Genomic DNA, 21,398 nt, shown 5'->3' with positions numbered 1-21,398 from the left:
GGTATGTCCCCTACAAATGATTATGAATAATATTTTGATCAATGATTATGTATTTTTGTAAAGTTTTTTTTTCATTTCTTTGGGATATCCTCTTAGAACTGGGATTGTTGGATCACATAATACATATGTTTAAACTGTTAAGGATCTACTAAATTGTTTTCAAAGTGAGTGCATGTGTATGATCGCAATGTATGTGTTCAAATTCCTGTACCTCTTGGATGAGTCCCACTCCTGATTATTTTTATAAGTATCACACTTGTTACATGATATCTTCTGTTTTGTGTGGATGCACTTTCTATGTGGGTGAATGTCTTTGTAAACAAGGGTGTGCATGCATGAGTGTATATTTAGAGACCAGAGTTCAACGCTGAATGTTTTCCTCAGTCACCTTATTATTTAAAACTCTCTCTCACTGAAACTTGAACTCTTTATGCTGCCTCTTCAGTGATTCCCCAGAGATAAGATTTCTGTGTGGGTGCTGGGGATTGAACTTCGGTCGTCATCTTGCTCAGCAAGCACACTATTGACTGAGTGCTCTCCTCACTCCTTTTTCTCTTCTGGTCTCTATTTCTGTTTTGTTAATGGCTTGTGGTGCTGAGGGTCTTCTTGTGTGCTCGCTGACATTCTCAGAGAAGTGTTCTTGCCAATTTTAGTAGATTTTCTTAAATATATCTTTCTTCATTTTCTGCACTTGCTTAAGACTGTTTCAAGAGTTACACACTGGTTGATTATCTGGGTAGAAGCTCTACAAAGTTGTTCATGTCACCAGACTGCCTTCCTGCCTTAAGAAACTATTTGAAAATCAAGTAATAATCTCATAATAGTGAATTCTGTTTTCAGACATTTAGTGATTAGAAATTACCTACCATTAAAACTCCACAGCTATGCATTGCAAGATTCTAGGGGAAAAAAGCTATTTCAAGAGTCATATTGTATGAAAGAGTTATATATTATCAGTAAACACATTTGTTGTTGCATAAATTCCTAGAACAATTAGTCGACTTTTAGTTCACGATGCAAAGGTATTATTATGTGGGAAAGTACACATTGAAGCATTGAGATTCAGAACTTAACACGGGCTTTTCTATCTTTGAAATACCTAATATGTTGAATGACATCTCAGAGGCAAGCATTGACGACTTTATCCATTCTGTGGAGCGCCAGAACATAGCTTTGGAAGTCGACGCTTCTGGAGCCAGAGATGGTACAGATGACCCATCCTACAATGGAGCCCTTATAGTGTCTGGCAATGAGAAGGTATGCTGGTATTAACTCAGAACTTCCACCAAAGTGTGTAAAGAACACATAGCCCTAAAATACTTAGGTCGCTTCCAGTCTAAGAAATAGAAACAAGAGCAAGTGCTCTCTCTCTCTCTCTCTCTCTCTCTGTTTCTCTCTCTGTCTCTCTGTCTCTGTCTCTCTCTCTCTCTCTCTCTCTCTCTCTATATATATATATATATATATATATATATGACTTTATTCATTGATATAATAAATAATTCTTGCTTCTATCATGTTTGCCACAATGTGTGATAGCAAAATACATACTTTATTCAAATTTATATATTTGATGTTATAGTTGAGGCCAGGAAATTCATATCTCCCTTTATAGATTTTATACCACATATATCTTAGAAATGCTGTTTTGTCTATGACAATAAACACTTTAAAACATGACTCTAGCCCTAAACAAGACAGCTGGCAGATTAAATGCATGGTTTTGTTTAATTGTAAACAATGCCTTGTTTTACTTACACCAGGGTTTGCTTTTATTTATACAGCTTTTTGTTTGTTTATTTATTTTTGAGATTACAATTTGCTTACAGCATTTGTGGGATTCTTTTGTTATTATTTGAAAGCATTTTTAAAACACGTCATTGGGGCTGAAAGTGTAGCTCAGGGGGGAGGGCACAACTCCCATAATGTGAGGCGGTGGGTGTGATTGCCAAGCACCATCAAGAAACAACCACAATGTCATTGCATCTTAAAATCCCAAGTTTTACTTTCCTTAGGAAAAAAAACCATGAAGACCTCTGATAATTAGGAGGTTTTGTTTATTATGGTTTCAGAACCACAGCTTTTCGTTTGCATGCAACACCAAGAGACTGAACTGCTTCCCAGTTCTGATGGACATCCTGAGCAACGGGCTACTTGGAATGGTTAAACCGTCAGCCCGCATCCAAACCGACAGAAGCACGTATCTCGTGGTAAGTTCAAGTCCTTTGCAGCACCCTCCCTGATCATCTTTTAAAGTCCTGGAATCATAGCTCTTTGGAATCCACCAAAACTGTAGCCAGAACTTGGATTCATGCTGGCTTCTGTGGCTTTGGAAAACCAGTACCTTTCAGGACCTCTGGGCTTTTAAAACTGCAAACTAAACCATTTTCCCAAAGAGGATAAGAGAGGACAAGAGTGAAAGTGTACAGTACTGTGATTAATACGAAGGAAAGAACACACAGAATGAAATAAGAAAGGGGGTTGGGAGGGAGGAGGGATGGGAGGAGGAGAGGGGAGCCTCATTACTTTTACCAATGCTACTGAAGAAAGAAATCTGGACAAAGCTCAGGCTGGAACTATCCTCATTAGAATAACTCCAGGTTCTTGCCAGGAATATCAACTCCTTTGACCTACCTTATACTTATTAAACCAACTTTTCCAAGTACAGAACAAAGAAAAAAATTCCATTTCTCTTCCTGGCTGCTATAGTAGCTTATAGTAGCTCTGGGAGGCAGAGACAGCAAATTGCCCAGGAAGCTGCTAACTAGTCTATTGTATCTGCATTCAAATGAGTGACCCTGTCTCAATATGTGACACGGAGAAGGAATGAAACAGACACCCATGTCAGCCTCTCCCCATACCTACACACATGCAAGTGTGCACATACCCTACACATGGACCAAAAAAATTGTATTTCTAACCCAAGGCCTGAGCAATTGAACATAGACAGCCCTTCAAATTTAGAAACTGGGCAGCCATCCTTTGGAAAGATTCCTTTGTTCTCAAGTATATTTCTCCCTGTTACAAATGTAGAGAACACTGCATTTTTAAAAAATCTTTTTGATTTAAATTCTGAACAGTTTTGTATATAGTGTTTTCCACAAATACATATCTGTGTACCACTTGTGTGCCCTCTAAGGTGAGAAGAGGGCATCAGATCCTCTGAAACTGGAGGCACAGATGATTGTGAGCCATCTTGTGGGTGCTGGGAATAGAACCTGGGTCCCCTGGAAGAAGCAGCCAGGGCTCTTAACAGCTGAGCCATCTCCCCAGTCCCACAGCTTTTAACACATTTAAACATTAAGTACCTGGTACCCAGGGACAAGCCCTGGACACAGAAAGCACTTACTAACTTACTTGCTAAATACATAAATGAGCATCAGAGATCAACATTGACTTTGTCCTATTCAGCTCTCTGGCTCTGTGATGTAGTTAACCACATGCTTAATCAAGCAATGGCTGTGTGAATCTTCAAGTGATGATGGCTTTGTGGGTGATGAGAGTTTGCGTATCTCCTTTCCTTGAAGGGAGTTGCAGAGGCAACCACCACCAACAACGTTTCGCGTGGCTCTTTCACATCTTCTCCTCACACTCCATCTCTACGTCAGGACCACCAACCAGTACTGACCTGGCCTCCTGACGTGTCTATTGTTTGATATGGTTCTTGAGCCCAGCTACCACATTGAGATCATTGAAGATCAGTTGCGAAACTGAGGATGTCGGCTGTGACATATCATGTATTACCTAACGTCACAGTAAATCACAGAGTGAATGACACAAAAATACATTGTTAGTACTTTCCCACTGTGCCATATTTTTGGTCAATGCGTGCTCTGGGTATCAGTTCCTTAACTGGCAAGTTTGAGCATGACGTGAAGTAGTCCAAAGTCAAGCTTACAAACTAGAAGGACTGTGAAAAGTTTGGAGATCCCAACAAGACACCCAAGACATACAATCAATTTAGCATTTTTAAGATTTATTCCAGGAAAAGAAACTCCAAATTTGTTCATTCAGCTTTTCCTTTTCAGGATGAAATTACTCATCCTTTAGAAGGCCTAGGGAAGACTGCATTCTGGCTGATTCTGACCTCCGCTTGCCCTCCTTATATTGCCATGAGCAGCGTCACAGACTATAAGGTAATAACGAATTGTGAGTAACTGGAACTTGAGTTACTTTGTAAATTAGAAGCTGAAAGTATGGTGATTACATGCACACACACACACAATGCAGTTTTTAATTAATCAATTTAAATAACTCCCTGTGTTAATTAAATACAATCATGCAGCTATACAAAATGAAATACAAAATTGAAAAATAAATCAATTCATCTATCTCCAATAGATTTTCAATCTAAAAGGTGTTGAAAATATATAGAGTCATTAAATCAACTTTTAAATGAACAATTGTTTGAGCAAATATTTTTCCGAAGAAGATACACAAGTGGGAAAAATGTTAAGAACAATGGCTGACATCGTGAGTGATCAGAGAAGTGAGAAACTTTTATCCAAAATGAATCTTGGCTTGAACCAGTCTCTGCTGTTAGAAAACCGAAATTCTCATGCAAGCTGGCCCCCTAGATGCCCATCCAGATGTGAATTAATAAGCAAATTCTGGTATAACCATGAATACAATAGAATATTTCTCAGAATAAGTATTTTAAAACTTCCAACATTTAAATGACAATTTGTAAATACCAATTTGTACTGTTTTTCTGATTCAAATGAATCTTTGCTGTCTATAATTTATAGAATATAAAATATAGCAATTGTATACTATACAATTATGTATTATATATGTTATATGCAATAGCTAGAAATTACTGTGCATAAAATGTAAGTATAACCACATATATGGCATATAGTATATGTAATTATATTTATCACATAATTATTCCTGTTATATATAGTATTTTAAATTGCTCAAAGGGCTGAGATATAACTCAGTTGGTAGAGTGGTTGCTTAGTATGTATGAAGTACTGGGTTCAGTCCTTAGTACTACATAAAATCAGATATGATAGTAGCTGCAGAAGGATCTTGTGCTGTGAGTTTAAGACTGGTCAGGGTTATATTAGACCCTGCCTCAAAAAAAATGCAGTTGAATCAAATCACTTACATAATATTACATACACATTTTATATGTGCAGTTAGACGGTTGTATAGACAATGGGAAGTGGGTTGCTCAATAGATAAGCCTTCCATTCACACACTCGGCCCTGTAAGTCCCAGCCCATTCATGGTGACATTTGATAATAGGAAATCTTCTTCACGTACTTCCTACGTTTGTGATGAACCATGGCGTGACCGTCACCAAAGCAGCTGATTGGTTGCTACATCTGTCAGTCATCCACACCTCTCAACCTGGGTAGCACTTATCACAATAGTCCAGAGTTATTATAAATAAACATCAACATTAAATATTCTACAGTTTTTAAAATTCAAGCTGAAGCCACACTTTGTGTCTCTCCTCTCTCTCCTGGACAGAACAAAGCTTGGTTCCAGCTGCGGGTCTCCGGCCTCTTCCCTTCGGCTTACTGGGTCGGGCAGGCAATGGTGGACATTCCCCTGTACTGCTTTGTCTTCCTCTTCATGTCGTTAATGGACTACCTTTTACGCTTCCCAGATACCATGTTTTCTATTATAAGTCACGTCATACAAGTAAGTGCAAATGGTTTGTAAGTGCAAACTGCTTTTACAAGCCGTGCTTTGCCAGGCACTCACTGTGGCAGTGTTGGGAGCCTACGGGTTTTCTTACCTTGCTTTAGTCTCTGAGACTCACATTCCCATTGTTGTTTTTAGATCCCGTGTTCTGTTGGCTATGCCATATCCCTGATCTTCTTAACATACGTGATTTCGTTCATTTCTCGCAAGGGGAAAAAAAACAGCGGCATTTGGTCACTTAGCTTCTTTATCGTAAGTATGGTACTTGTGGACATTTATCGTGCATATGCGATATAAACTTCTAAGCTAATTCTTTATGTCCTTGGTAAAACTGCCATTAATATTTTCAGTTCCAAATATCTACATTTGCCCATCTGCACTTTCCACTCCAGCCTATTTCTGTACTTGTCTTTCATTAAAAGATTACATTGTTTTTAAAAAAAAAAGCTATAAAATATTGGTTTAGGAGAAAATCAGATCATTTGCATGTTTCCTGAAAGTGAAGTGATTAGAAAGGCCTCAACAATTTACCATACTACAGATTCTGTTGCTGGTATAGTTTAAAGTACAAATTACTGGGGCTGGAGAGGTGGCTCTGCAGTTAAGAACACTCGCTGCTTTTGCAGAAGACCCAAGCATCCACATCAAATGACTCTCAATAGCCCGTGAATCTAGGTCCAGGAGATACCCTCTTCTGGCTACCATATACAGTGCCCTTGTGTGTGTGTGTGTGTGTGTGTGTGTGTACATACACAAAAATAAATAAATAAAATAAAATAGAAAAAGCAGAAACTACTTTTTCAAACTCCTTAGAGGATCAGCACCACAAAGCCACACACACACACACACACACACACACACACATAGTCTACGAATATTGTCATTTCCTGTGATTTCATAATAGCAAAAAGTAAATTTATTCATTGAGTAAAATTTTATTGACTTCTATATTGTGCTGAAAATGAAGGCTAATTGTGGGAGAGAAATGGGTGGTGTCATCCTGGCATTAGAAAAGATTAATAGATTATTACAGTTAATAGACAATGATTTATTAAACTAAACATAATAAAGATGATCTGTGTTCTTTTCCATCTTAAGGGTCTATTAGACAGTAAAGCAATAAGCTCTATGAAAATATTTAGTAGGGCTATTTAAGAAGATAGAAGCAGAAATTTCACTTTAAAAGTAAAAGCTAAGGCTAGGGAGATGGCTCGGTGTGTGGAATGTTTGCTATGCAAGCATGGGAACCTAGTTTAGACCCCCCACACCAGGCTTGAGAAGAGAGTGAGAGATGGCTGCATGTGTGACTGGATCCCCAGTGCAGGGAAACGGAGATGGGCAGATCCTCTGGCTAGCCAACCTAGTAAAACGGTGACCTTTGGTTTAACCATGCTCAGGCCCAAACAAACCCACACATGTAAATGTCCATACACACACACACACCATATAACACACACAAATACCATATTACACCCACCACACACACATCACACACACACACACATCACATACACAAACACCATAAACACACATACTACACACACTTCACACACACACATACAACATCACACATACACCACACATACCACACACCACACACACAAACACATACACCACACACATCACACACACCATACATACCACATACAAACACACACACACAAACACATATACCATGCACACACACACACACCACCACATACATGTACACACACACAAACACATATACCATGCACACACACACACACACACACACCACATACCAAAAATGGAGAAATGAAATCTGGAGAACATACAACAGTGTGATTTAGAGCATAAGGGATGAACGTGACCCTAGAGGGGAGGGCACCCAGCTTCACCTAGGAGCTCATGGCATTTTGCAGTGTGGATGACAGATACAGGAAATAAGCAAGGAAGAATCCTCTAGCAACCATGCAAACTTGTACAGTTTGTAAAACAGTGACACAAACCTCTGGAAGTAGCAAAAATGTTGAGGAAGTCATCACACATTGGTTTTTTTTGTTTTGTTTTGTTTTGTTTTGTTTTGTTTTGTTTTGTTTTGTTTTGTTTTGTTTTGTTTTTAAGTGAAGGGTTTTGTATGCCTATAATCTTTTTCTATTGCCAGAAATTTGTCTTTTAGCATTTCTGCTTATTTTTCTCCACTGGTAGGGCTAACAAAAATAATCTGTTGCTATTGTTGCTGTTGGCTTTTTTTTTCCCAGTCGAATGTCAATTTTAAATTAATGCTTATCCATTTCTAAATTTGACCCCCAGAAGAAACACATGCCAGTTTCTCCCCCTTGTCCATAGTTAAAGTATTTTATATAGCAGATTTTAGGTTTATCTGGTGATGGTTCACATGAGAAGGTCTAAGCCAAAGCAATTTTCCTAAGTTGTTAAAAACAAAACAAAACAAAACAAAACAAGACAAAAACAGAGGATGCTCACACAAACAACTGCTTTCCTTTTGCATGGGGATGTTGGAGCTAAAATTTGGAATGATGGACTGCCATGTCTTCCTCGTGCATGCGTATCTAGATTTTAAAGATACTATGTGTGACAAAATGGGTGTGAGGCTTTAAAGAGCAACACGATGTCATCACAAAATTCATTGCTTTGTGTGCTGATCTTTTAAATTAATTTACAGAAGTAAAAAGGAAAGTTGGGCTGTGTTATCTTCCTCATGAGACCTCTCCATCTGAAGACGTGAAACTTAGAACAGCTAATATGTATGTTTGTACTCCCTGCAGATCACTGTGTTCTCAGTGGCTGTAATGTTGCTGGCTTTCGACGTGAGTGGTACACAGTACTGCTTCATCTTTTTGATACCGCCGTCCACTCTGGTTGGATGCTTGATCTTGTCTATGCATGTAAGTAAGACTAGTGTCTCGCATCCTGGAACTCGTGACAGTTTGTAAAAGTTTGACATCCTCGTGGGTCTCGAGAACTTGCAGAGCAAACTGGCTTTTCTCCCAGGCGGGGCAGTGCGTTCTGCTTGACGTTTAATAGGACAGCTGACCTCTGCTTAACTCGTGGAGAGAGGTAGGACTAGGTGGCAGGAAACAGAACAGTGTTCACAGTCATCTTACACAACTCATGTTTGTAGGCTTACTTAGGTTCAAATGGATGTGGATAAAATGATGTTAAGCTTCGTGATTTGGGGGCGGGGGTGGCTGGATAAGCATCCTATACAAATACAATCCCTTCTTTCTATATGATATCTATGCCTCTGTAAGAAGAAAGTTGCTGGGTAGAGGAAAAAAGGTACCAATGAGGTGGAGGAATGGAGCAGAGGCATCAGACAAGAAGCAGGGGGTTACAGGAAGTGTCTGGATTTCTGTGGAATAAAATTAAAAGTAGGTCTCTTATCATTTGAGAAGGACAGGCTCAATATAACTCAGATCCTCTCCCACCAAGTGATCAGTGAAACGCATTGCTTCAGATGAAATCTCTTTGACCAGCTCCTCAGTGCACATGTCAGAATGAACACTTGTCTGACATTGGGAAAATGTCATTGAGACTGTTTAGGGCCAATTCAGATTCCTAATGATAAAAATCTGTGAGGTGAAAATTCCCTATATAACTACTTTTTTTCCCCCTTTTCTAGCTTTTCATATATCGGATCTTTGAAGGAGGACAAATTGTAGAGCCATTCCTGGTATTCCTCATTGTAAGGATGTGTTCTTTTTACTGGGTTCTAAATCATACTCAACAATGTTAATTCATGCTGTGTTTTTACTAACATAGGGACAAGATTTTCATAATACATACAAATATAGTATTTGTAAAGTCAGAGACAACTATTTTTATAAAGGTTAACTGACAAGATAATTATTTGCCAAATATTAAGAACACTTGTACCTGTGATAGAAAAAAATTATAGTCCATAATTATAGCTGATTTGTAATGAAAATGAATGATTTCCAAATGTGCCAAGGAGGATGTTGGAAATTTAAATTGTTATTCAATATAACTCTTGTCAAGAATTATACTAGTTCACTTCATACTAAGGCAGTGATCATTTTGTGCTTTCTAATGCATTCCCCCTCCCCGCTCTCTCTCCCAGCCTTTCCTTCATGTTTTCATTTTTATTTTTACCCTTCGATGTCTGGAATGGAAGTTTGGAAAGAAAACGATGAGGAAAGATCCCATCTTTAGGTAGGAAGAGATCAAACTGAGGGTTATTTTGTTTCACCAATCAATATTCTGGATTTTTTTCTTTCATGCAAAACAAGCCAATTAATAAACCTATGCCACTGTGTCGGGATTAGACTGTGGAAGAAGGATGTACTGGAGTTAACACAGGCTCAGATACACAAACCAAAGAAGACTATGATGTAGTGACAGAAATAGACCCACACTGCTGACAGTAAAGTCTCTGACGGGGCATGCAATGCAACCCTGGAGGAGTTGTAATGGGGCTGGATCTAAAAAGCTACCATTTTGTATAGAGAGATGGTTAAAAAGAATGCTGCTATTGGTCCCTGTACATAGGCAGGATACATTTTGGATCAAAGGTTTTGTGGGTGTGTTGCTGTCCTCATTCCTATTCTGGGAGTCCTGTCTGGCTACAAGAAGTGGCCTCTTCAGGATCCATATCCCTCACTGTTAGGAATCTCAGCTAGAGTCATCCCCTTAAACCCTCTGGAGTTTTTCCCCATCCCAGGTCTCTGGCATGTCCTAGAGATTGCTCTCCCTCTACCTGATCTCTCTTTCTTCTCCCCTGCTCTCCCTACATGTGACCTTCCCCTCCCTGCCCAGCTCCCCTCCCAATCCCCCTCTTCCACCAAGTTCTCTCCTTCCATCAACTTCTAATATCTATTGTTTTTCCACTTCTAAGAAAGATTTGACCATTCTCCCTTTGGCCCTCCTTGTTATTTGGCTTCTTTGGGTCTGTTGATTATAGCATGGCTATCCTGTACTTTATGGCTAATATTCATTTATAAATGAGTACATACCATGCATCACACCCAGGAGCTTCCCCCATCCCAGGTCTTCAGCTAGTCCCAGAAATGCCCTCAACTGATTTTCATTCTCTCTCCCAGCCCTTTCCTGCTACCCTCCCCACACCTGATTCCAACCCATTTCTGCTCCTCACCCTATCTCTTGCCCAGTTCCCTCCCCTGGGTCCTCTAATTTCTTTAGATCTGTGAATTGTAGCATGGTTATCCTTTCTTTTATGGCTAATATCTGCTTATAAGTGAGTACATATCATGCTTATCTTTCTGGACCTGGGTTACTTCACTCTGATTTTAATGGTGTGGAATTATGTATTTCATGTATTTTCTTGAGTGTCATGAAATATCTTGGTTTCTCCATCTATGGTGATTGAAAGTTTTGCTGGGTATAATAATCTGAGCTGACGTCTGTGGTCTCTTAGGATATGCAAGACCTTTGCCCAGGCCCTTCTAGCTTTTAGAGTCTCAGTTGAGATATTGGGTAAAATTCTTATAGGTTTGTTTTTATATGTTACTTGACCTCTTCCCTTGCAGTTTTAAAAATTCTTTCTTTGTTCTGTATATTTAGTGTTTTGATGATTACGTGGAGGATGTTCATTTCTACTCCATCCTGTTCAGTGTTCTGTAAGTTTCTTGTACATTTATAGGCATCTTTTTCTTTAGGTTAGGGAAATTTTCTTCTGTGATTTTGTTGAAGATGTTTTCTGGGTCTTTGAGCAAGGAATCTTCTTCTATTCCTATTATTTTTAGATTTGGTCTTTTCATACTGTACCAAATTTCTTGGAGGTTTTCTGTCATGAACTTTTTAGATTTTCCATTTTCTTTGACCAATATATTGATTTTTTTCTATTGTATCTTCTATGCCTGAGAGTCTTTCTTCCATCTCCTGTATTCTGTTGGTGATGCTTGCATCTATTGTTCCTGTTTTCTCTCTTGGGTTTTCCATCTTCAAGCTTGACTCAGTTTGTGTTTTCTTTATTGCCTCTATTTCCCTTTTCTGGTCTTGGACAATTTTATTCATATCCTTCACCCATTTGATTGTATTTTCCTGTGTTTCTTTATATCATTTGCTTCCTCTTCTAATGCCTCTACCTATTTAAATGCATTTTCCTGCATTTCCTTGAGGGATTTATTCATGTCCCCTTTAAAGATCTCTATCCTCTTTAAATGATTGGATTTCATATCCTCTTCTTGTGCTCCAGTTTCTTTAGGATATCCAGGTTTTGTTATAGCAGGACAGCTGGGCTGTAATGGTGCCATATTGCCCTGGAACTTGTTGACTGTTTTCTTAAACTGTCCTTTAGGCATCTGGTTTTCCCTGGTATTGGCTAGATGATAGCAACAGGGCTTCATGTTGGGGGAGCCATAGACCAGACAATGTAGGTCAAGAAACCTGACTGCTGGCTGTGCCTCAAGCCGATCCCACTGGTAAGGAACTTGTGAAGCAATGTTCCAAGTTGGTTGTTCTTGGGGCTCCACAGTCCTCCACGGAGTAGTAGGAGGCTCCTGGGGTCCCACAAGGATCCTCAGGACTGAAAAGCGAGCCCAGGGATACATAATGGAGCTTGGAGGACTACGCATAGCTCTGAAGGCTGTGGCCTAGGCTTACCAATTGGGATGGCAGGCAGATTTGACTGGGATGGGATTTGTAGGGCAGGGTTCCAAGCTGCTTAGTTTTGGTGCCCCCAAAGGTTTCCACTGGGAATACTGATGTTCTTGGAGTCCTGCAAGGCTCCTTTGGACTGAGGAGTGAGCCCAGAGATAGACAATAGGGCCCCAGGAACAACACACAACTCAGCTCTGCAGGCTATGCCTTGAGCAGGACCAGCTGGGAAGGGTTTGGTGGGGTAGAGTTCCAAGCTGGTTAGTTTTTGGGGCTCCTGAAGGATTCAATGGGGAAGCAGGATGCTATTAGGCTCCTCCAGACCCACAAGGCTCCTCCAGACTGAGGAGAGAGCCCAGAGCTCCCTTAATTGACTTAATATTGCTCATGTCTTATGCAGGTAACCACAGCTGCTACACAGCATGATCATGTGTACAACACCATGTCGTGACTACAGAAAATTTCACAGCAGTCCTCCCCATCCTTTGGCTCTTGCATTCCTTCTGCCCATTCCTTCCTGTTACTTCCTGAGCCTTGAGGAAGGAGATGAAACAGATGTTCCATCTTTGACTGAGTACTCATATTATCTTATTTTCTGATGTAGTACTAATTTTAAATACTCTGGCCCATTTCCCCCATCAGAACAAAATAGTTTATGTTGTTGGGCTATACTATTTTCAAAAGAATTTTTCAGATTATTTCTGAACTATCCCCTAGCATTGAAAGCAATCTTCCCACAGCTGAGTATAATAGAAGATAGGTAAAGAGTGATGGTCACTAAGCATGGTGGTGTTGACCAGGGCAAGGGGAGTCACATGGGATGAATGCAGACTGCACCAAAGAGAAACACGATGCATTTCTCATCTTGTAGTCCACTTGAGAATGGGTTTAGAACAACAAATCATTGTTGACACAAAGATAAAGGTCACAGTCAATTATTAATGGATGGCTTTGACCTTAGAATTTCTCCAAGAAACAATGATGTGTATCAAAACCCAGAAGAGCCAGAAGATGAGGATGAAGATGTTCAAATGGAGAGAATGAGAACAGCGAATGCCTTGGTATCCACCAGTTTTGATGAGGTAAGCACACAAATTAGCTAGCTTACCAAAAAATGCAAATGTGTGCTCATTAAAGCAACTGGTCTACCAGACTTATTCTCTAATGATGCTTCTTTTCCTTCATCCTAATAAAAGAAAGTCACTGTTTTATAGTGTGGCCATCATTTTTTACATTAAAATGAACAGACTGAAAGTCAATGTTTCCAATCCTTAGTATAAACTAAAAAAAAAAAAAAAAAGAATACAGGTGAATTAACTCAAACCATGAAGGACTTTGAGAAACTGAGCATGTAGTGACAATTGTCACTGTTTCTAGTGAGAACGTACAGTATTCAACATAAGGCACACTGTCTGGTGCTTTTCGTGTCTTTTGCGTGTTCAGGGAGTCAGGCATGCTCTCTAAAACAATGTGTTTCTTAGTAGATGTCATTGTAGGGGAAGGTCATTGAATACTTTCCATAGACAAGGGCTAAGAAATGAAGTAGATAATGATGGTGCCCACTAGGATCTCTTTGATGCACAGTTAGGGTAGTGTAGGGATTACAGCTTATTCAAAGTCAGTGGCGAGAACAGTCTGATGTGACATTCTTCTTGTTTACAGAAGCCAGTCATCATTGCCAGCTGCCTACGCAAAGAATATGCAGGGAAGTGGAAGCATTGCCTTTCCAAGAAGAAGGCTAAGATAGCCACCAGGAATGTCTCATTTTGTGTCAGGAAAGGTTAGACATGTGGTTTTCAATAGTTGGCTCAAATATTGAAACTATTGAACTATTTCATGCTTCTTGAGGAAAATTCTTCACACACTATCTTCTCACTCACGTATGGACTCCTCTCCGGGTAGCCTGACAGCTCCTTTACACATTTCATTTTTAAGTACATACATTCACTCCAAGAATAGGGCCCCGGCTCTGTCTACACCGGAACCAACACTACTATATACCCCTTGAAAGCCATTAAATTTTCTCTTAAACTCACACAACTGACAATCTAGTGTTTACTATTTTTAAAGAGAATTGGTTGGGGATGTAGCAGTATTTACTGAAGGCTTATGTTGGAGGAACTCAATTTCTAACATTACTACCAAAGACTTAAGGTCACAGGTAACAGAATCAGACACTCTTAGTTTCTAAGAATGGCTGTCCAATTTCCATTAGTATACTCTTGGGAAAATACCTCATTCTTGAGACTTTTTATCACCAAGAATGAAAGAAGAGATAGTGATGATTTCTTGGGATATTTGTGACAGTTAAATGGGACACACAATGTACAAAACATATCACATGACATACATCAGACAGTGAGAGTTAAGACTATGTTTTACGCTTAGTTTTACTGTAAATTTAAGTTCAATATAATCCCTGTGTTTCAGGTGAGATTCTAGGATTGTTGGGACACAATGGAGCTGGCAAAAGTACATCTCTTAAAATGATAAGTGGAGACACAAAAGTCACAGCTGGGCAGGTAGGTGGCATATTATTTGAAAAATTGTCAGATGTCACAGCTTTATAAACCATAAGATTCTGTTCAAGATGATTAAAGTGATGAATGCAATACACAGGAGAGTAAATTCATATGCACACTATATAGAAACTAAGTGCTTGGGAAGAACAATCATTTATACCTTCAAAGACACACAGAAAGAATGTTCTGTGACAGATTACAAAACCAATATAAGAACACATATAATCCTATTAACTTGTCAATAAAACACTTCTAAGGAGCACTTTCCTCTTAGCATGTAATGTTTTAATCTTGAGTAAAATTTTAGGATATTCACTGTCCTTTAGACGCCACTAAGTTGCTCAAATATGTGTATGTGTGTATGCATGTGTGTGTGTCTGTGTCTGCGTGTCTGTGTGTGTACATTTCAAATACACTATTTGGAAGGACCATCTTTTAATAAACTGTAAAAATGAACATCAGAGAAGTAAAGTGGACTTAAATCACACATACAGGAAGTGATTAAATGAAGTAGACAATCAACAACAACAAAAAAGAGGCATCATAGATCAGAAACGAAACCTTTTCCCCTGATTCCACAGCAGAATCTTGAAGATTCCTTTGCAAAGTCCAGGGAGGCCAGGGCAAACGATAAAGCAGAAGTCTACAGACCTGCACCTTGGAAGACAGGGTGGTGGTCAAGCCAAGAGGTGAAAAGATAGGCAGGGATACAACTGGCAGGTATCCCCTACCCCACCCCACAGACAGAGAAGATGGCAGGTTACCATGTCCCTCTGAAACCAAGGCGACAGCAGCTCATCATGGAAGGTGCTCATCAGGAAATGGTGGTGAGCTACACCCTCATTTCAGCTCTAACTGTCTCCAATTCTCTCCAACTCAGTCCTTTTTCTGACCCTCAACTCACTGACTTATTTCTCATGAGGTGTGGAAGCACAGCAGATGACTCTTCATGGTTACATTGTGATGGAACACAGTAAAAGTAGGATGGCTGAGGTGATGACTCCGTCAGTAGATAGCTTGGTGGATCTAACTTCATTCTCCAGAAACCACAGGAAATCCCAGCATGGTAATATGTGCTCTTAACCCTAGTGCTAGGGTCCTAGATACAAGCAGCTATATTCCTGGCCTTTACTGGACATAGAGCCCTATTCTAATTGGTAAGCTACAAGACCAATAAAAGACCCTGCGTCAAAAATAAATAAATAAGTAAACCAAGAGACATTCCCTGAGTTTGGCATCATGGAAGTGACTTAGTCACAACAGCCAACATGATGGTTTACAGCCTTGTTGTTCTCCTATTCCATCACTTTCATGATTCCTCTCCTCTGTGACTGTCAGGTCACCTCCTACTTGTCTTGCAGGTGACTACAGGAGATGACCTCTCTGTCCTTGGGCTGCATATCTCCTCATCCTCTTGCTCATTCTGCTCCAACACACCTGCCCTTGCCTTGGTCTAGGAACAGCACATCAAATGGCATTCCTTCATAGGCTTAGATCTTACTCTTTGCTCTGTGGCAAATTCCTCCCCCCACCAAAAAAAAAAAAAAAAGAAAAAGAAAAAGAAAAGAAAAGAAAAGAAAAGAAAAAAGTCTGGTTTTTACCCCATGATTGGAAACTTCTTCTCTTCCATTAAAATGATCCCTCAGAAAATGACGGGCTAACAACCAACCCAAGGTCACTTCTGCAGTTTTTCTCCATCTAAGCCTTCTGGTTTCCACCACAGCACCACTCTGACTGACCTTATTCTATTTACTCTTCCCTCCACTTGTTGTTTGCCTGGTACTCTCTGTAGAATCGAAACTCCAAAAACAAGGTACTAATTATTTTAAGCCCCTCATCTATGAGCATTAAGTGCAGCCTCTGTCACAGAGGAGGTATTCAAAAGAACAAGTGAGGGTAAAAAGTCATTCTTAAGATGCTTCATTGAGAAAACTGTGCAAACATTGGATATGAAGTGGGAATAAAAGTAACACTGGAAGTAACACACACTGGGAGATTTTTTGACAGTCCACTTAGAAGACTAAGTTTCTGACTGGGCACACATTTATTCATAGGTAATTACTACTAACAAGTTCTCTCCAGTGTAAGATGTTGGCACACAGTTAAAATTCCCTTTGGTCTGGGAGGGAGTGTCTGTGAGAGAGCTGTCACAGGAGTACTCCTTGAGGCGGTGTGGAATGTGGGCTCTACTGATGGACTTTTGTCTATAGGTGTTACTGAAAGGGAGCAGAGAAGGGGACACCCCAGGGTTCCTGGGGTACTGTCCTCAGGAGAATGCCCTGTGGCCCAACCTCACTGTGAAGGAGCACCTGGAGGTATTTGCTGCAGTGAGGGGCTTGAGCAAAAGTCATGCTGCAGTCGCCATCACAAGGTACATGAGTGGGGGTGCACCTAGAACAGGAGGAGGTCAGGGAGAAAGTGGGTGACAGCAATCGCAGAAAACTTGAGGTGAAATGCTCAAGACGCTGGGCAGATTTAAAATTAGGAATTAGTTTTCCTGTTTGGGGCAGGCATTATTTGTTTTTCCCCAGTCATTAAACATGGAAAAGGGGGAATATATTGGTAAAATTTATTGAAAATACAAAATTTTAATGTATTGATCATAGATTAACTATTTGGATTCTATGACATGATAATGTTTGAGAAGGGCTAACGTCAGCCAAGAAGATCACCTTTTCCCCACTAACACACACACACACACACACACACACACACACACACACACACAAGCTCCAGAATTCCATCTATTGGCCCCACTCCCCAATCTCGCCCAGGCTCATTGCCCCAGCTTCCCATTATCTGTCTTCACTGAGTAGAAGATAGTGATGTTCTGCTGTCTCTCTTTAGGTTGGCAGATGCACTCAAGCTGCAGGACCAGCTGAAGTCTCCTGTGAAGACACTGTCAGAGGGAGTGAAGAGAAAGGTATATGAAGGGCTCAGGGAAAGGGCTTCGAGCACACCTCAGGGAGGCACACTTGAGGTGATGCCTCATGGGCTGTCCCTCTTGTTACAGCTGTGCTTCGTGCTGAGTATCCTGGGGAACCCATCTATATTGCTTCTGGATGAGCCGTCCACTGGGCTGGATCCTGAGGGGCAGCAGCAAATATGGTGAGGAGATGCTGCCACTGGGGTTGAACCCACTCCTAGAAGGGGGCTTGAAAACAGTTTCACTCACTCAGAAATTGTTTTTACCAAGCATAAGGTGCAGGGTTCAGATTCCCAACACCCCCACAAAAATCCAGGGGTAATCTTGCTTGCTGTAGTCTGAGTGCTGTGGAGCTGAAGTCAGGAGAGCTGGAGCTCACTGAACAGCAAGTCTTGGCTAATTGGTGAGCTCCAGGTTCAGTGAGAGCCACTATTTCAAAAATCAATGTGGATAACAGGATACCCAACCTTGGCCTCTGGCCTCTACCTACACATGTACACATGTATACTTACACACACGTGGCATGTGCACACAGGCACATAAATCACACAGAAAGAATGATAAAAGTATATCTTAAAACTTTTTATGTACATAAAGAAACAAAACTACCAACACCCTTAGTAAAAATCAATGGTTTGCAAACTAGCATTTCCCTAGTAATATTTCTCAAACATCTCTGGGAAAGGAAGTACACATTGCATTAGGCTGCAAGCCACTCCCTGTGTGTACTAGAGCTGCGTAGGGATCTCTGGGTTGGTACAGGAACTTCTGAATCACAAGCACGTGTCTGTTGCTGGGCATCAGAACAGTGGTTCTCGGTAAGTTGTAAAACCCGCTATTTATTCTGCAGTGACTTCCTTCTGCTGGCTTGGGTAACACTGTTGAGTTCTGCATCATTCTGTCTCCATGTGCATGGCTGTTTTGACAGAATTTCCCTCTTCATACAAGCTCGTAATAAAATACTGCATCCTGCTGGTGCTCCTTTTCAACGCATGCTTCCCTTTTCTGTCCTTTTCTTATTTATTAGGCTACTTTCTAAATTGTGAATGTTGTCTTGACAATATAGGCAAGCAATCAGGGCCATCATAAAAAATACAGACAGGGGTGCCCTGCTGACCACCCATTACATGGCAGAGGCTGAGGCTCTGTGTGACCGAGTGGCCATCCTGGTGTCTGGAAGGTTGAGGTGAGTATGTGTCTCGAGACCACACTGACTGTTGCAATGTGTGACTAGATGGTGTTTCCCATAGACAAGGAAATAAATGTTAATGGATAGAATTGCTAGACCCCAGTTAACAGCAAGAACCCCAAGACAGAACTGGTAACAAGCTGAGGGTTTCAAACACTGCCGCACATACTTCTCTCTCCCTATTCTGAACACATCCTTCTCCAATTCCCAGGTGTATTGGATCCATCCAACATCTCAAAAGCAAATTTGGCAAAGATTACCTGCTGGAGATGAAGGTGAAGACCCTCGAGCAGGTGGAGCCCCTCAATACGGAGGTCCTCAGGCTTTTCCCCCAGGCTTCTAGGAAGGAACGGTAAAGTTGCTCTTTGGTTTTGATCTGATACCAAATGTTGGTTTCCCCCTGTCAGTTATACTGGTTTGTAGTCAGTTGAAAGGAAACGTGGCAGAAAAGTTACTCGATAGATATCTGATGGAAAGCAGAGAAGATAGAGCTGATGTAAAAGCAGATGTACCATATGTTGTGGCCCTACTATGTTCTATGTCCCATCCTTGGCTTGTATAATCTCTTTCTCATGAAGACCTTTCGGGATCAAGATTGTCATTCTAAACTAAAATGATATGTTTAAGGGACTAGAAGATAATTCAGGGTTAAGTGTTTGCTGTACAAGCATGAAAATATGAAAGTTACCCAACACCCACATTAAAAGCCCAATGTGATTGCACAGTCCTGTAATCCCTACACCAAGAGTGGAGGCAGGTAAATCTTGTTTTGATAGCCAACTAGAGAGTAGATATGTTGTTAACAACTCTTAGTCCTGATTAAAAATAACAACAGTTGAGTAGTGAGGTTGTAATGAGTTTAGCCCTAGCTGATGTGTTCTCCCTCTATTCCTAGGTACTCTCTTCTGATGGCTTACAAATTACCAGTGGAAGCTGTGCAGCCTTTATCCCAAGCTTTCTTCAAGTTGGAGAAAGGTAAGAGTGAGAGCCAGGTCTCAGAAAGTAAGACAATGAGGAGAAAATTATTCTAAGCAGGAGGATTACTGCATGTTCCAGCCCAGCCAAAGCTACAAAGTGAAACACTGTCAGAAAAGAAAAGAAAAAGAAGAGAAGAGAAGAGAAGAGAAGAGAAGAGAAGAGAAGAGAAGAGAAGAGAAGAGAAGAGAAGAGAAGAGAAGAGAAGAGAAGAGAAAGGGGGAGGGGAAGGAAGGAGAGGGGAAAGGGACAAAGGGAAGAGAAACTGTTGCAGGATATTTGATTACATTGTCAACCCTGAGATTAGAGATTATGTTATTTACTGTGGGGCAGGGTTGGGGGGATTGGGTGGAGGGGGATAGGATACTGTTTCTAGTGGTGGTGTGGCTCCAATTCTCTTCCATGCTCTTCACATTCTATTCTGGTTGACAAGGCAGGTTCCAAGTTCAATCGTAGGACTCTTCAGTGTGTTTTAGAAAGAGTGCATGAAGCTATTCTCTCCCTAGAAAATCTCAGACGCCCTCCTCTGGAATCTTCTAAAACAGCCTAATTCAAGCAGCTTTCATCTGCATCTTCCTATGTGGCTGTGCAAAGGCTCGTGCATAAGAAAAGAACATTTCTCATTTCCATTTCTCTCTTAAACCCAGAATCCAAAAAGTACCCAGCATGTAAGCCTAATACAAGCAGTGTTCCTCCAGTCAAAATAAATGTGTTGATGTATTTTAACTGAGTGGACTTATCATAACACAATTAATGTTTTAATTATGTGTGTCTGCTGTTGGCTTATGAGACTATCTATATAAGAAAATATGCATGCTCCTAAATGCATTTCTCTTTATACAGTTAAGCAGACCTTTGACCTGGAGGAGTACAGCCTCTCTCAGTCTACCCTGGAGCAGGTGGGTCATTGGTAATGACTTTACCACCCACAAAATGCAGACATATAATTTGCTACTCTGCTTCACTTGCAACTACATGTGACATCTCTCTTTCTCATCTATCCTTTCCAGGTCTTCCTAGAGCTCTCCAAGGAGCAGGAGCTGGATGGCTTTGAGGAAGAATTAGACTCCTCCATAAAGTGGAAGCTCCTCCCACAGGAAGAGGCTTAAGCCAAAAATATTTCTCCTGTTCCTTCATAAGACTGTGTTGTTCCTTAAAGACATCTATTTTTATGAAATATTTTAGTACCTATATTATAAATACTATGATGTTCCTCAGGGATTGGAGAACGGGGGTGAGTACTGTATAGAGGCTGGACCACAGGGAACCTTGCCTAGCCTTCTCCACATCCCTTTAGGGCACTTGATGCCATAGTTCTGTAGAATGTTGAATAAACAGTTACTTTTATACAATTATTTCCATTTGTGAGTATGATATATTTAGTTAAAATATTTTAGATAATTTTTTTGTATCGAAACCATAGGCTTAGATTTTTCAAAACCAACTTTAATAAGGGTTCTTAAATTCTTCAACCTCCCTTCTAGCTCACCAACCAAAGGTAGGTAAGAAGAAAAGTTAATAGGAAATGAGGGATGTGAATATCATTTGGAAGTAGTTCTTTGGGGCAGTT

At 40.4% G+C, this 21,398-nt stretch overlaps 1 protein-coding gene across 2 annotated transcripts in view; it reads left to right on the top strand.

Moving 5' to 3' along the window:
- The window catches only part of LOC110304251 (ATP-binding cassette sub-family A member 8-B), a 59,925-nt gene extending 38,742 nt beyond the window's left edge, over positions 1–21,183 (top strand). For both annotated transcript variants that reach the window (XM_021175489.2, XM_029483089.1), the window contains 19 exons: positions 1,124–1,257; positions 2,070–2,207; positions 4,026–4,133; positions 5,479–5,652; positions 5,794–5,907; positions 8,406–8,525; positions 9,263–9,325; positions 9,722–9,813; positions 13,178–13,298; positions 13,879–13,996; positions 14,647–14,738; positions 16,949–17,109; positions 17,586–17,661; positions 17,752–17,846; positions 18,731–18,850; positions 19,065–19,205; positions 19,749–19,828; positions 20,672–20,727; positions 20,839–21,183. In XM_021175489.2, coding sequence (XP_021031148.1) covers positions 1,124–1,257; positions 2,070–2,207; positions 4,026–4,133; positions 5,479–5,652; positions 5,794–5,907; positions 8,406–8,525; positions 9,263–9,325; positions 9,722–9,813; positions 13,178–13,298; positions 13,879–13,996; positions 14,647–14,738; positions 16,949–17,109; positions 17,586–17,661; positions 17,752–17,846; positions 18,731–18,850; positions 19,065–19,205; positions 19,749–19,828; positions 20,672–20,727; positions 20,839–20,937 — 2,102 coding nt within the window. In that variant the 3' untranslated portion in view covers positions 20,938–21,183. The remainder of the gene's footprint in view (positions 1–1,123; positions 1,258–2,069; positions 2,208–4,025; positions 4,134–5,478; positions 5,653–5,793; positions 5,908–8,405; positions 8,526–9,262; positions 9,326–9,721; positions 9,814–13,177; positions 13,299–13,878; positions 13,997–14,646; positions 14,739–16,948; positions 17,110–17,585; positions 17,662–17,751; positions 17,847–18,730; positions 18,851–19,064; positions 19,206–19,748; positions 19,829–20,671; positions 20,728–20,838) is intronic.
- The last annotated feature ends 215 nt before the right edge of the window (positions 21,184–21,398 follow it).

This window comes from Mus caroli, chromosome 11, assembly GCF_900094665.2.
Source record: "Mus caroli chromosome 11, CAROLI_EIJ_v1.1, whole genome shotgun sequence".
Lineage (NCBI taxonomy): Eukaryota > Metazoa > Chordata > Mammalia > Rodentia > Muridae > Mus > Mus caroli.
The sequence above is the reverse complement of the archived record's forward strand: the minus strand, read 5'-3'. Positions and strand labels throughout refer to the sequence as shown.